The sequence below is a fragment of the Procambarus clarkii genome, chromosome 87, assembly GCF_040958095.1.
Source record: "Procambarus clarkii isolate CNS0578487 chromosome 87, FALCON_Pclarkii_2.0, whole genome shotgun sequence".
NCBI lineage: Eukaryota > Metazoa > Arthropoda > Malacostraca > Decapoda > Cambaridae > Procambarus > Procambarus clarkii.
Window position 1 is genome coordinate 9701715 of NC_091236.1, and position 16163 is coordinate 9717877.

General features: G+C 41.0%; 2 protein-coding genes across 9 annotated transcripts in view; one reads left to right on the forward strand and one right to left on the reverse strand.

Annotated features, from left to right (window-relative positions):
- Positions 1–473: 473 nt before the first annotated feature.
- On the reverse strand, positions 474–12230 carry LOC123747039 (TATA-binding protein-associated factor 2N). 8 transcript variants are annotated; one of them, XM_045729001.2, is made up of 7 exons: positions 12093–12230; positions 8182–8322; positions 3907–3957; positions 3550–3813; positions 3005–3079; positions 2385–2491; positions 474–1506 (listed from the first exon to the last, which is right to left on the reverse strand). In XM_045729001.2, the coding sequence occupies exons 2-7, from the start codon at positions 8313–8315 to the stop codon at positions 1385–1387; spliced, it is 753 nt and encodes a 250-aa protein (XP_045584957.1). In that variant the 5' UTR covers positions 8316–8322; positions 12093–12230; the 3' UTR covers positions 474–1384. The 8 variants fall into 8 exon arrangements, with proteins under 8 accessions (XP_045584957.1, XP_069173500.1, XP_069173499.1 ...); XM_069317399.1 differs by having other exon boundaries at positions 12031–12099; XM_069317398.1 differs by lacking the exon at positions 12093–12230 and adding an exon at positions 11884–11939.
- Positions 12231–12962: 732 nt separating this feature from the next.
- LOC123747036 (protein MMS22-like) overlaps positions 12963–16163 on the forward strand; it is a 38023-nt gene continuing 34822 nt past the window's right edge. The window contains exon 1 of the mRNA XM_069317397.1: positions 12963–13072. The gene's annotated coding sequence lies outside the window, so the exon portion shown is untranslated. The remainder of the gene's footprint in view (positions 13073–16163) is intronic.

Genomic DNA, 16163 nt, shown 5'->3' on the forward strand with positions numbered 1-16163 from the left:
ACTTGACTAGAGCTTGATTGTGGTAATCTCCACATATTCCATCCATCCATTTGGCTCCTTAAAAATTTTCCTCCCAATGTACAGTCCTGTAAGGAATAAAATTTGCCCACTTGCAACTGAATGTTAATAGCTTACACTAGTTACAGAAGTTAAAAAACAGACGAGTGCACGAACATTGCTAAATTGTGCATATTGTAGCGTTAAGATTTGTATAGTCAATAGACTCCTTACGCAAAATGCACATCTCTGAACCCTTACCTCAAAATAGTGCACCTAAACCCTTCCATCTTTGGTGATCACGTTATTTTTTAACATATTCTTTTAATCCATTTTTAAACACAATGTAATGTTCATAACTCTTGGTACTACACTACATCATACGTTACCTGCACCTAAAATGGAGTGTTAATTAGGTATGATCCTTTATTTCCTCATTCTTAGACTGGGAGGTTGGATGGATGGATTCAGAAAACTTATATGACTTGTAGGTTTTATTGTACTTGAAGAACTGCAAGCCTATTTGCTAGCAGCATTTGCTTAATACAAAGGACAGACATTACATTATGACCATGGCCTTATCTTTGTCAAACTTTTTCTTTGCTTTTGTGTATCTTATTTTTTATTTATTTTTTACGAAAGACAAAAGGAGCTCACTTGAATTAAATTCAACTACTGATATATACTTCCAGTATAAAAAATAAATGTACCCTCTTGACAAAATACAGCATAATTGAAATTAATTATCTTTAGGGATAAAAAACTGGCCTATGGTCATTTTTATACAATTAGGTTTATACTAACCTAATGCGAATACATTAGTAGCTTATTACCCTAATACCCCAGTTGGTCAATGAACAATTACAAACACAAGATAATTCAAAAATTCATATCAGTCTCCACAGGACATACAGGACTTTTTTTTTTTCTTAAGATATTTAAGAAGCCATTCACCATTCACTACATTCTGCTGAAATATTGTCTTGTCACTGAATATCTAATGACTGCTTCATTTCTATGGATTTTTCACTCCATTTAATAAACCCAGAAAAAATGTCTGTAAATATGGTACTTTCTCTGTATATCATGTTGGGCCTTTGTTAAGTTTCATCTTGTTATAAACATTGGTTACCTGTTCTGCTTTCAGTTTCTCATCTTTTTTTGGGCATCCTTTATTTTCCTTCTCATTTTTCACTTCTATTCTTAACTATTTCTATGACTCCACTGTCGTATTTAGTATTTTGACTTTGTTGTTACACAGCACCAATCAAGTCCCACTTCGAGACAGCATATGATAGAACTCGCTCCCCACTAACGTCCAAACCTTGCTGTACGTACTTAGTTCCTTCCACGTGCAACCTGGCAGTGTTTGGTTTGTGTAAAGGGCTTAGTACGTACCATTGTTGTAGTTTTGGGACGTGCTGTACCCACCCCTGCTGTCGTAACTATCGTAGTTGCTACTGGCCCCATAACTTTGGCCGCCCCCGTAGGTACTGTCATAGCCCGAATCTGGAAAGACAACACAGATGGCCAGCATTACAATTATGGCACTTATATCACCACTAAACTTGTTTATATATACTAAAGGTTTCCTGTCCCAAGAATTAATCCCCAGGTTCTTTAAACCCCTTACTGCGCCGGCCAACAAAAGTCGTTCTAGAGTTGTTTTTTAATTAGGCTACATTTTAATATTTTTTAATGTTTTCATCACTCTTTGTGTTTTGAAATGAAAATAGCTGAGTTTGAAAACAATTTGACACTAACTTTACCTAAACATCTATAAAAACATCAAAAATATGTTCTTAATAACTGCACTATGAAGTTTTTGCCAAAAACAGGTGTGCAGTGCAGGGGTTAATATTTAACAAAGGCTACTCATAATTTTTATTTTGTCCCAATAGTGAATTTTGTAATAACAAGGACTTACTGTATACTAACATGAGAAATATTGGAACATGAACACAAACACTAAAATTTGGTATCAATGCCAAATTATACAAAAAGTTAGTTCTAAATCTAGTCCAATTCTATTATAAACTTGTTACACATGACAAAACCAATGTATAACAAATTAAAAACTCCAAGGCATAATTCAATCAAGTTTAGTGCCTACCTACCAGGCAAATAAAAGCCACTCTCAGACAGCAGTCTATATTATCACCATAAACACTTAGCAACGAAAAACCTTATTAGTGTCCTAGCTTCACCCAACAACTAATTATACCATAACTTGCTGCACACCCAATACTGATTAAGCTTTCAGTTTACTTGGAAGGAACACTATTTATAGGGAAAACCACAAATGAACTATTTCTTGTGAATACTCCGGCTGCATTATGCTCTCACACTACCACAAAGCAAGAATTTGCAAATCAGTCATCACTCACTTGACTTGTAGTTATCATATCCACTGCTGCTGTAGTTTGGAGTACTGTTATAGCTGCTGCCACCATAGTTGTCATAGTTAGAAGAACTGTATCCGCCGCCATAGCCACTGAAAGAAATAAACAAGGATTTTGATCACTAACCTACCCTACATTGTTAGGAACATATCACCAATCTAAAACACAATGATTCACAAAGCCAGTGTTAAATTTACAACATTTAGTCTACACAGCCTTATGCCACAAAATACCGAAACATGCACCACCACCCATTCCAACTAACATCTACTATGGAACTGACACTTTCTAACTTTCTAACAATACTCTTCAATCATTAGTTTTTTGTCCTTGTATTATTTTCAGTGACCTTTAGGTGCTATAGGAGACAGGACAAGTTTTGGGGTGCATTCAAGTATTAAAGAGTATGAATAATTAATAGTCAATAACCAAGACAAGCTGCAAGAAGAGGATGCACATGGAATGCAGTCCCTCTCTGAAAATGATCTTCAGGCTTCCCAAGCCATTTTTTTTTTTTTTTTATCATTTGCAAACGAAAAAAAAATTACATACTTTGAATAAGAGTGACCAAAATGGTAGGTAGTAATTTAGTTGCTTTGGCCTACCTGTTACTGAAGCCACTCTCCCCATCCATCCTGGGCCGCTTCATGGGAGGGCCGCCATATGAACCACGCGACGCCCTACAAAGAGACCGCAACTAAGTAACCTACAGGTTCCTTGATTATACCCCCAAAACTCGTGTACCGATTCCTCTACCCATTTGTCATTTTATTTTATTTATTTACTTTTTTTCTACAATATTTAACAAATCAGGACCTCAAAGAACACTCACAGGTCACTGTTACAATAATCACCATTATGGTTCACAAGTGCATGCAATTCAACATGCAGTTCCCCTTAATACGCATGCCATCCAAAAACACTCAACATGTTTTTAATAATGATATGGCCAGAAACTGTCAGTTACCAAGAAATGAGTAATACAGAAGAAAAAAAACTAATGAAACTAATATTTTACAACAAGGGTAAAGCTCAGCATATACAGCTAATTAGACATTAACATAACTTCAGCATAAAATAACACCACTTTCCCTTTGAAAGCCTATAACAAGCCTACATTTAACATTTGATGGCCAAGTTAGGTACTCACCCTCTCTTCTGATATCCCCCTTCGTATCCGCCGCCGCCACCACCACCACGACCTCTTGGTGCTCCTCGGTAGCTACCACTGTTGTAGCCGCCACCACCCCTGTAGCCACCATCCCCATATCCACCACCACCATAACTACCACGAGGAGCACCTGTTCCACGAGCACGGAAGCCACCACCTCGAGTCTGTCCATAAGTATTGCCTCGGAAACCACCTCTGAAATTGCCTCGAAAGCTGCCCCGGTACCCACTGTCTGGTGCACCACTGCAAGGGGAAAAAAAAAAGCAAAATAAGTAATGAAATTATTATTGTTTACTATAACAGAATTGTATTATACCAGTGATTAGTATTACTCACCGGCTTCCACGAAACCCTCCTCTGCCACGAAACCCACCACGCATTGGGCCTCTAAAAAAAAAAATAAAAAAAAAAAATTACCAAGGACATCATGGCCATGAAGTATTGTATCGATAGCTATTTTGTGATAATTATATAGTGTCTGAGCAAGTAGCGTCACACTTGACAAAACCAAACTACCAGTGAGCACGTGCTGATCAACAGGTTCAACTGCTTCTTTACAGTCAGCCCCCATAATTCTTAATGAATGAATTTTTACAGAACTTCATGCACATTATCAAAATAATGACAAAAATTGTTCCAGAGCTCATTATGTCCACTTTTTTTTTAATTTTTTCTCAATAAAATTTAAATATTTTCAACCACTTCCAGCAACAAATCTAATATGTAATGTGCAAATACTTTGCGTTTCATGATGCAAGCTTATAATGCAAAAATGTTACAAATAAGCTAATCTTAATCAACTTGCATGCAGATAAACCCACCCAGGCGCACTTTGAATTATGATGTTAAAACATTATCATGTCACGTCCAGATTTTGTTAGGCAAATTCGAGCCAAGCAAGGACCTACTGACTGAACTGTAGACAAACGCAATTTTAAAACAAAATATTTGTCATACAGTGCGATGTCTCAATAGTAATGACAGGTTCTGGATACTGTACAAACTTCTAATTCCATGCAGAAACAAAACCATAAGTGGCTGTCACACCATTAAAACCAGCAAGTTACAATTAACTTGTAAACTACATGTTTTGACCACAGTTGATCAAGGGAGGAACTCCAGTCCTTATTCAAGACATCTAGAATTTAAATGCCAATATAAATGGTCTTAAAATTGCCTAAACATGTACATTGAGTAAACTGTATTTATTTATTTATTTGTACTTATCATATACAGTAATATGTACATGTATGTATACGCGTCTCCTTATCTATCAGTGACTACAGGGAAGCGAGATCTAGCTAGCTCCTTATGCGCCACCTCCGACCCTTTTTATTCCAGACTTGCTAATTAATCTCTCATCAGTAACGTTTTCATCATATTTTTTCTTAAAAGTTGTGGATAGAATTTGCTTCAACAAAATCTCCAATGCATATGACTTGCTGACCACCCACACACGGAATGAGAACTTCCTCAAAAAGATACCAGCACATGTAACTAAATACCTCCCAGAACTGAAAAGCAAGAACTAAAGAGAGGTAAAAGGTGTAATATTAACTCATCCTCTCGAATAGTACATTGCATTTGATGTATAAATCCCCTAAGGCCAAAAATTGATGTACTAAAAATCAGTGGCTCGCAAAATTGACCTGATGTCCCATTTTCTTTTCGTGGTTCTCGGTTAGGTTCGGGCAACTCAGAAAATTAATTTAGTGACGGTGGGAATGCTCAAAGGAACAGGCTAATTAAATATACATAAGATAAAAGCTCAAATGTGCTTTGACATTCAAAATATACTCTTCTGACATACAAAATAGTAACAGGAATCAACAAAACAAAAGAATGTGAAAACTCCAACATCAAGAACAAAAGGACAAGATTTTGTATTGTGTAATATTGTAGATCTCTTGAAATCAGTGACATTAAAAAATTAAGTGATAATATACCAAATGTGACAACTCCCACCACACAACTTGGCTGGAGCAGACTGCCTCCAGACCACTACTCTGTTGATGCCTTTATCTTCCCAGACTTCCTCACCCCATCACAGTAAAAGTATGTCACATATAATCCATCCTCTCCCCCATCCATTATCCGGGAATGCATTTTAACAATAATAAAGGAAAAAAATATTTACTTTTTTTCTTGAGCACCAAGAGGTTGTCAGCTATTAACAGGTGCACAGCCCAGGGGTTAATCACTGTATTGCACAGGATGCTCTGAGGGTTGTGCTATTTTTTAACTGGGCTATATTTTAATGTTTTTATCACTGTTTTGAAATGAAAATGGTTGAGTTTGGAAACATTTTGACATTAACTTTACCTGAACATTCATAAAAACAGCAAAAATATGTCCTCGACAATGGCATTATGTATTTTTTGCTGAAACCAGGTGCACGGTGGTTAACACTTTCGTTCGTCGGATTGTTATTGTGTTTCCCCTCGCGTCCAAAACGTGTGCACGTTCCGGCTATTTTCCCCGGGCTTCTTCACCTCCAGTTGAAAATCATCATGTAACTCAGAACACAAGTCAGATTATTCCTTCTGGTGGTGCTGCTGCTAAGAGAAACACTCATATTGTGGATAAATCAGAATGTCTGAACAGGAACTTGAGCCATTCCCTAATTCGCATAGAGAAACATCTGAGACGTCTACAAGTCTGGTAAAAGGAATGACACCAGGTATAAGTGCAAATCGTGTGGTGTGGCACTATGTGCGGCACCGTGCAACAGCACATACCATCACAAGAGGACATACTGGGTTGATAAGCAGTAATGCTTACTCCTAATCCACTCCACCTATAAAACATGGGTTGAGAAACTTCAGGAAACCTTTTTCTGGAGCAGGTGGAGTGGTTCAACCTAATGCTCAACTCATGCTCTATAATCATCATTGGGTGATAAGTACACACTTTTTTTTTCTTTTTCTTTTTTATGATATTGTTGTTTATATTTTATCTTTTGGTACTGGTAATGTTGTTGTTCTTCCATTTGCCCCTATATGCATATATCCCTTAGTGCATTCTAATGCGAACAATTTGATACCAGAATGAACGACATAACACGAAAATTGATGTTATCAAATTGAAAAGAGTATAAACATTTGTGTTTAGGGGTTACGGATTGTGGGTGTGCCAATGGGTGGACGCACACGGGTAACGCTAAGCCGACTTTCGGCTTTGCTGCAGGGAGGGGGGGGCGGGCATTTTGGCCTTTATGTGCTTATACCCCTGTAGGGAATTCTATTGCAAACAAATTGATACCAAAATGAACAACGTACAATGAAAATTGAGGTAAGAAAACTGAATAGAGTACACGTTTCAGTGTGGCAACTTCCTTACGTGAAACACGGCCCACCTTGGGGTAGGCTGGGGCCCACACGCCGAGAGAGAACGCGAAAGTGTTGAGCAACATCCGGGGTTAGGTTCAGGGGCCATTTTAGCACCATGTCTGGTTGATGCCTGGTTGATGGGGTTCTGGGAGTTCTTCTACTCCCCCAAGCCCGGCCCGAGGCCAGGCTCGACTTCTGAGAATCTGGTCCACCAGGCTGTTGCTTGGAGGGGCCCGCAGGCCCACATACCCACCACAGCCCGGCTGATCCGGAACTTCTCTTAGAAAACCGTCCAGTTTCCTCTTGAAGATGTCCACAGTTGTTCTGGCAATATTTCTTATAGTCGCTGGGAGGACATTGAACAGCCGCGGACCTCTGATGTCATTGATATCAATCCCAACCTGGCCATGTTGGGCACATACCCAACGGTAATTATATTTGCAAATTGGGTGAGGATGGCCCCAAGCATCTGGCCTCTAACTTCAGACACACACACAGTTTTTTTCATTTTACTGTACTTATATACAGTATATACTAGATGGGATACTAAGTAGTGCCCTAGTCAACCTGGTATCCAGGTCACTGCTAGACATCCTCCCGTCTGTTCACCACTCTGCCCTGTCTCCTCTCGTCTCCACCCTTCTCCCGTCACCACAGACTCCCCCCCTTCTCCCGTCACCACAGACTCCCCCCCTTCTCCCGTCACCACAGACTCCCCCCCTTCTCCCGTCACCACAGACTCCCCCCCTTCTCCCGTCACCACAGACTCCCCCCCTTCTCCCGTCACCACAGACTCCCCCCCTTCTCCCGTCACCACAGACTCCCCCCTTCTCCCGTCACCACAGACTCCCCCCTTCTCCCGTCACCACAGACTCCCCCCTTCTCCCGTCACCACAGACTCCCCCCTTCTCCCGTCACCACAGACTCCCCCCTTCTCCCGTCACCACAGACTCCCCCCTTCTCCCGTCACCACAGACTCCCCCCTTCTCCCGTCACCACAGACTCCCCCCTTCTCCCGTCACCACAGACTCCCCCCTTCTCCCGTCTCCACAGGCCACCCCCTCCCGTCTCCACAGGCCACCCCCTCCCGTCTCCACAGGCCAACACCTCCCATATGGGAAGTATTAGAACTCCAACAACCTCATCCAGGTACAATCCAGATTTAATTGGTTAATAATAAACTTTACGGAATGGTATGTAGATTCTGACAATTATAGCTTAAAACATTAGTTAGTGATGAATGTTCACTGAAGAACCATAACATTTAGAATATCTAACATACCCTGAATATCCTGGGGCACCTCTTGCACGGAATCCCCCACCTCGTGCCCCTCTAAAGCCACCGCGGCCACGGAAGCCGTTGTGGGGAGTCGAATTTTGTCCTCCGGTTGGGCCATCTGGTGCACTGTCCTCCATGTTTCTTCTGGAAATGTAATTAATTACATTAAATTAGAAATAAATAAAATATAGAATGGTTATAGACCATTTCTAGGAAGACTTGAGCATTTTCAAACCAAATTTCAAAGTGCCCGGGTGAATTTCAATGTGAATTATAGATGACCTGTGGGGGTAATAACAGCCAAGTTGATAAGCAAAACTTCTACAGCTTAAGAGAAATAGAAAAATCTGTCTAAATAGCCCAAATGGCTAACAAAACTGGCTAAGGTGATGACAAACAACAAACCATAGAACTGCAATGACCGAAATAGACAAGAAAAACTGTCAACAGATAAAGCCACAGCAATCATTGCAAGACACAAAATACCTGGAACCATAACAGGTGAAAGAATCACAATATGGTGCATGCGCATTGTCCCAACTTCCACCCTAGAGAATAGAGCAAATGAACAAATCCTCAGTCGATTAAGGCAGTGCCTGGGATCCTCTCGGACGTAGGTTCGAACCCTCGTCACGGCCCTTGCGCATTTGTTCATTTGATGCATCACGCTATTGTAATTTGTGTGTAATAAAGCAAATGCCTCACACCTTTCCAAAAGTCATATCTAAACAAGTAAGGCAAGCCCCTACATGAACATGACAAAAACTGGTGAATGCAGCATGCACTAAAAAAATTAAACCATAAGCAAAATCAGAGAACACTATGTATATATCAGAGGCCCACAGGTGTTTAACCTCCTTGCACTAAGTACAAGAAATATGGCTGGAACTAGAGTACAGTAGATGATTTCAAGAGGCAATTGGACAAATTCCAGCAAGTACCAGATTAGCTTAGTTGGAGTGGATATGTGGGCCTATGGTAAATACCGAGACTGATATCTTGTCAGCCCTACCCAGGGCATGGCAGTTACGAGTGGTGAGGGCTGGGAAATACTATAGTACAGAGGTTCTCAAACAGGGAAGGGAGGGGGAAATGGGTGGAAGATTGCTACCAAGGGAAGGGAAGGGAATTTTAGGGTTACAAAACGGGGGTTGGTGGGGAAGAAAGGAAATTTGGGATCAGACTCAAATTGTTGAAATTTTGATCTTTCTACAAACTAAGTCAACAGATTGTACATAATCTACAGGACTTTACATTTTATTACCTATTAATAAATTTATTAATTTAGATTAGATTAAAAATTAAGCTAAATATTTAACATTTTATCTAGAAAAATATTACATTTAGTTACTATATATTTGACTTTCTTGCTTTTTGTTCACACATTTTTGAAGCTTGTGTCAAAAAAAGGGGGGAGGGGCAATGGTTTGTATATTGAATACATATTCACATCCATTATCATCCATGGAGGAAAAAGGCCTCAGAGTGTTTATTTTTAACAAAGCTTTGTCAAATGATTATATGAAACCAATTAAGTTCAAGCAACATTTGCAGAACGTCCAGCATCAACACATGGATAAAAGCTTCTTTGGAACATGATGAATTCAGTAGGCATTCTAAGAAATGAACCACACAGTTAATGAAGTTTCTTATATCAAAGCACTGGAGATAGCAAAGAAGAAAATGCAACATACAACTGAGGAACTTTTGATGAAACCTTGCACTCTCAAAAAGGGCAAAATTGTATTGGGAAATGTACTGGAGTAAGATTTGCAGCAGTTTCACTATCAAACAGTACTGATCAAAGGAGAATCAACAACATGGCCATTGATATCAAGGATCAAGTTGTACAAATCAAGTCTGCAGCATTTATCTTATTTTTAATTAAATTTAAAGATTCAACTGATGTGGCATCATATTCCCAGTTGCTAGTGTCGGCAAAATATATTAACTCAGGTACACTTAAAGAGGAATTTCTCTTTTGTTTAGTTCAAACAACTACCAAAGCTTCATTTTGGAAAGCAATTCATCTTATAATCAGAAAATCTTTTTGTGGGATAATATGCACGAGTGCTGTAGAGATGGAGCAATGATGGGGCAAAATTCAGATTTCAAATTACAGTAGTGGGAAAAGTTATTTAAAAAAAAATATGAAAGGCATTTATTGTATGATCCATCATCACTCGGGGCTCAAAAACATTTCCAGTCCACCAGGGAAGATTTTATATGTAATCCATGTATTTCCATGTATCCAAGAATTGAAGAAAACTATGATTTTCAATTATATATACATAATACAGTACTGTATTTGGAATGAAACTTTTGATGGAAGGGAAGGGCATTATCAGGAAAAAAAGGTCAGGATAAGGATTTGATTTGGGATCGGACGGGGGGGGGGGGATGGTGCCCAACCACTTGGACGGTCAGGGATATTGAACGCCGACCTGCATGAAGCGAGACCATAGCTCTACCGTCCAGTTCAAGTGGTTGGCCCGTGTGGGTGAAGGGTGACGAATAGGTTATAGGGACAGGATCACGAATATTCAGGAGGCTTGGGTGGAAAAAAACAAAAAGGCCACAGTGCACACGAACAGGCCATTGGGCCAAGCATGGTCAAGTGAAGCAAGGGCCAGGTGATGCAAGGGCCAGGTGATGCAAGGGCCAGGTGATGCAAGGGCCAGGTGATGCAAGGGCCAGGTGATGCAAGGGCCAGGTGATGCAAGGGCCAGGTGATGCAAGGGCCAGGTGATGCAAGGGCCAGGTGAAGCATGGGCTAGGTGAAACAAGAACCAGGTGAAGCAAGGACTAGCAGGGGAGGCCAGGAGCAGACAAGGACTAGCAGGGGGAGGCCAGGAGCGGACAAGGACTAGCAGGGGGAGGCCAGGAGCGGACAAGGACTAGCAGGGGGAGGCCAGGAGCGGACAAGGACTAGCAGGGGAGGCCAGGAGCGGACAAGGACTAGCAGGGGAGGCCAGGAGCGGACAAGGACTAGCAGGGGAGGCCAGGAGCAGACAAGGACTAGCAGGGGAGGCCAGGAGCGGACAAGGACTAGCAGGGGAGGCCAGGAGCGGACAAGGACTAGCAGGGGGAGGCCAGGAGCGGACAAGGACTAGCAGGGGGAGGCCAGGAGCGGACAAGGACTAGCAGGGGGAGGCCAGGAGCGGACAAGGACTAGCAGGGGGAGGCCAGGAGCGGACAAGGACTAGCAGGGGAGGCCAGGAGCGGACAAGGACTAGCAGGGGAGGCCAGGAGCGGACAAGGACTAGCAGGGGAGGCCAGGAGCGGACAAGGACTAGCAGGGGAGGCCAGGAGCGGACAAGGACTAGCAGGGGAGGCCAGGAGCGGACAAGGACTAGCAGGGGAGGCCAGGAGCGGACAAGGACTAGCAGGGGAGGCCAGGAGCGGACAAGGACTAGCAGGGGGAGGCCAGGAGCGGACAAGGACTAGCAGGGGAGGCCAGGAGCGGACAAGGACTAGCAGGGGAGGCCAGGAGCGGGAACAAAGCGCGGGTGAAGGTTGTCGGAGGACGGGTTGAGGGAGAGGGGGGGGGGGGGGGGCAGGACGCCGATCGATCACCAAGTTGGTGTCAAAAGGAATCCGTGGAGCACCCATAGCTGCCCTACACCCACACACCACCCCACACACTCTCCACCACACACTCGCTACCACAACACCACACATTATCAACCCCCACGGTGGTCCCACCAATGTTTTTTGTAACCCTCGTGGATGACCCATTGGCCGCCTCGCAGCTCACGCGGGAAATGTAATAGGTCGCTCATTTACCCTCGTAGTCCTTAACGCCACACAACCAATTCACTTGCACAAGGACGGATACGACTCACTACCCACTGTGGCACACGTCGAAGAGGGCAGGCGAGGCTGTACCATTAATAAAAACGGCCTCAACTCACCAGAGATGGAATGCGTGAGCTCCTCTTGTCTTTCAAAATGGAGTCGGAGTGAGCGGTACGGGGCCGGCGGCCGCCCCGCACGGCGCCGCCATCACTCACTCCCTCACGCTACCGCTCACTCACCTTACTAATTTCCCCTCTCACCTCTCACTCTCTCACTCCTCACTCTCACACGCGCCTCTTAGTTACTAACACAAGTATAATACATCCCCCAGTATGTTTATTTATCCTTTACTTGGTCTGTATCTTTTAATTATGTAACATATATATAGCTTATTGAACGAATATGTTTGACACAACTGACGCCCTTTCGTGAAAATTCGCGTACCTGTCGGCGTACGCGGAAAAAGGGGAAAATAAAAATATATATTATATAGTTTATATATATATACATTGATGTGTATATATACATATATATACACTTATAATGTGTGTATGTAAATCACGAAGACATTACACGTGATGAACATTGTGACTGTGAAGGACAGGAATTAGGACAGGAATTACTTTGGTATTTAATAATTCTGAAGATGTATTATTAAATACGAAAGTACTTAAGGAAATTCCTGTCGCAATCATTCCTTCGTAGTCTGACATTGTCATATATATATATTATTTTTTTATTTATATATACAAGAACTCTTACATTCTTGTACAGCCACTAGTACGACCCCCTGAAAAATCGTTTAACAACCAGATTTTTACTGTTAAGTTAAACAGAGGCTACAGTTAAGAATTTGTCCCCAGTCAATCCTTCCCGGCCAGGATACGAACCCAGGACAAAGTGCTCGCCAAACGCCAAGAGTGTCTCTTAACCACTACACCACGGAAACTGCATTTTATCTCATTTACCTCATTTTATCTGAATTTACCTGAGGGCCCCTAACCCTCTCGTGGCCTCGACGAGGACAGGAAGCCGGTGACTTGTCAAGGGTCCCTCTCTATTTGCCCTGATGATTTTTTTTTGGCATTTACAACGGGTAGGCAGTTTCATGGGTTTATAAGCCTATGGGTGAAAAACCATGTTTTCATTCCTGCATTGTGGCTTGCTGAGTTTTTAACTGTTGCTTCTTGTTTGTGTTACATCTGACCTTTATAACAAGTTGTCTAAATCAATATCATGCAAATTGTTCAGTAATTTAAAAGTTTCGGCAAGATCAGCCTTGTCATGTCTGGTTTGCAGTGTTGCTAGCCCCTTTAGCCTGCAACCTCTTCCTGGTATGAAAGTTGACTTAATTCCTGAAAGATTTTTGTTGCCCGGTGTTGAATGTTCTCCGAGGCCGATACATCTTTCTGAGGATGAGGTCACCATGCTTGGACACAATAATCTAAGTGGGGACGCACCAGAAATTTATACAGCTGAATAAATACTTCTTTTCTTTAAAATCAAAGTATTGACTACAGGTATTCCTAGGATTTGGCTATTTTTTTTTTTTTTTTACTGCTGCTCCCACTTGTTGTGCAACATACTATACAAAGAATTTGTACAGTATGTTGTACAAATATACAACATACTTGTATATGTTGTATATACATGTTGTATATTTGTATATATTAGAAAACACACCAATATGATACATATATAATTGAGAAAATCAATCAGAAAAGTGCAGGAATTCAAACCAGCAACATGGATGCTCCTAGCCGCAAGTCTTCTTGTGGGATAAATAAATGGTGGAATATGACCCTAAGGTCTATTTCATCATCAATCTGCTGCAAGATAATGTTGCTGACTAAGTCATGACATGTATTATTATGCCCACATGAAAGGTTCGTCTTGCATTTTTCATGATTAAAAAGCATCTGCTAGCCTTCTGACCATTCGTGGAGCTCATGTAGACTTTCTTGTAATGCCTGAATATCACTTTCACTTCGTACTTTACCACAAATCTTAAGTGTCATTTGTAAATTTTATTTTGTGGTTTGTAATATTCTCATCTATGTTACTGATATATGACACTAACCATTAATGACATCTGCAATTTGTTCAATAACCATTAATGACATCTGCAATTTGTTCACTAACCATTAATGACATCTGCAATTACACTAATGCATGTTCCTCAATATTTCTACAAATCACTTGCAGGCCAAATGATGATCAACCTGCCAAGTGAACATCAAACCATGTCCAACACAAGGGAAGATGGACACAGACAACTAGGAGAGTACAGATCGAGAATAAAGTATCGTACTAACTCTACCAGCAATTCAGTGAAGACGCTCTGGATATAACATGGATCTTCCCCAACACCACCGATATTCATCAGCATATGACGTAACACTTGACGAGTCTAGTTCCAACTCTCACAAAATTATACAAGCCTCACTACAGAACAGATAGCCAAAACCCAGCCTTATTCGAGCTGCCCACTCTCACCCCCTCATCCAACCTCTGATACTGCCCTCTTTCAAGCTCTTCTGCTCTCTACCACCAAACGTGAGGTTTGTAATTAGATTACCTTGTAGTACCAGAATTGAGAGGCCTCAGCTCTGAAGACAGGTTGAGAGAACTCAGCCTCACAACTTTAAGAGAAGAGAAGATCTTGAGAAGAAGAGATAAAATGGATAAAGGAAGCCAATATATATTAAAAGAAAGGTGGGACAAGGAGGCATAGTTGGAAGCTGGACATTCAAATGGGTCAGAGAGATGTTAGGAAGTTCTCATTTCCAGTATGGGTGGTAGGAAAGTACAGTATAATGCATCTAAGAAAGACACCCTAGAGGAATTGGATGTTATAAAAGTAGTAGGACCTGACCAAATATTATTGTGGCTACTGAAGGACTGCAGGGACTGTTATCCATTAACTAAAGCTTTCAACATAACAGTAAAATCTGAAGAGCTTCCAGAAATCTGGAAAAAGGTAAATGTAGTTTCAACAATCAAGTAAGGAGACAGACATGAAACATTAAATTATAAACAAGTATCATTAACCTGCATCCCATGCAAATTACTGGAAAAAATAATCAGGAAAAGAATTGAAGAACATTTGGAGAGAGTAGTTTTTGTAACTGAGAGACATGGATTCAGATGGAAAATTATGCTCAACAAACTTTATTGAATTAGGGTCCCTAAAATAAGACAATAGAATTAAGGTGCGAGAAAACTATTGATACAGTTCTTCACAAGACTAATGCCAGCATAAATAACAGAATTGACATTACTTGCCATGACAGTACCTGACAAATAGGAAACCAAGGGTCATAGTCGATGAGTTTGTCAGGCTCATGACTGTTGTTCCAATTCATGTAAATGATCTGCCAGTGTGTTTGCAGATGAAGGAATGTTAACAAGGAAAGTGAGAACCAAGACTGTAGAGTGCAGCAAGAAGGCCTTAACAAAATGGAAATGTGTGCTGCTAGAAGAACAGAGGCATTAGGTGAAAAGAAATATTCCCCTAGCCCTTCTCTCTAACCCAAGTGTGCCATAGCAAATGAAGATGGGAAAGGGAGATAAGAGACTTGTAGGTAACTACAACACATTACAAGAGGGCAACTACAAGCATAGACCAAAAATATCTGGGAGTGGAAATAATTTCAACATTAACACCAGTTGTTCACAAACAGAATAACATCAGCAGCATATGTGTAGTTGGCAAACATTGTAACAGCATTTAAGAATCTAAAATAAGGCGGCATTAAAGTCCATATGCAATGCCAATTTAAGAGTAATCCATTCCATCAAAGTTCAACTCTACAGTATTGATAGCCTATCCAGCTGTGTACTGATCAAGCTTTGCAACTATGTTCTGTATTGGTGTTCCTTTGCAATTACTCATAACATCAAATTTTAGTGCCCAGATATGTTTTGGTCAGAAATTTCTTGAATTTTCCATTCTTGATCACTTTTTTTCAGTAGATCCAAATAGATATACAGTACAGTATTGTGACTTATGTAAATATAAAATACGGCACTGTACAACAATTGTGAAATTATCACTTTTTGTTTATTTAAATACAGGTGCCACAATTATTATACTGCATTATTGTACTGTATTATATAAATACTGTACAGTAAATTTACACTATTCTCTATTACAGTAGTATTGCATTTTGAAAAGGAAAACAGAC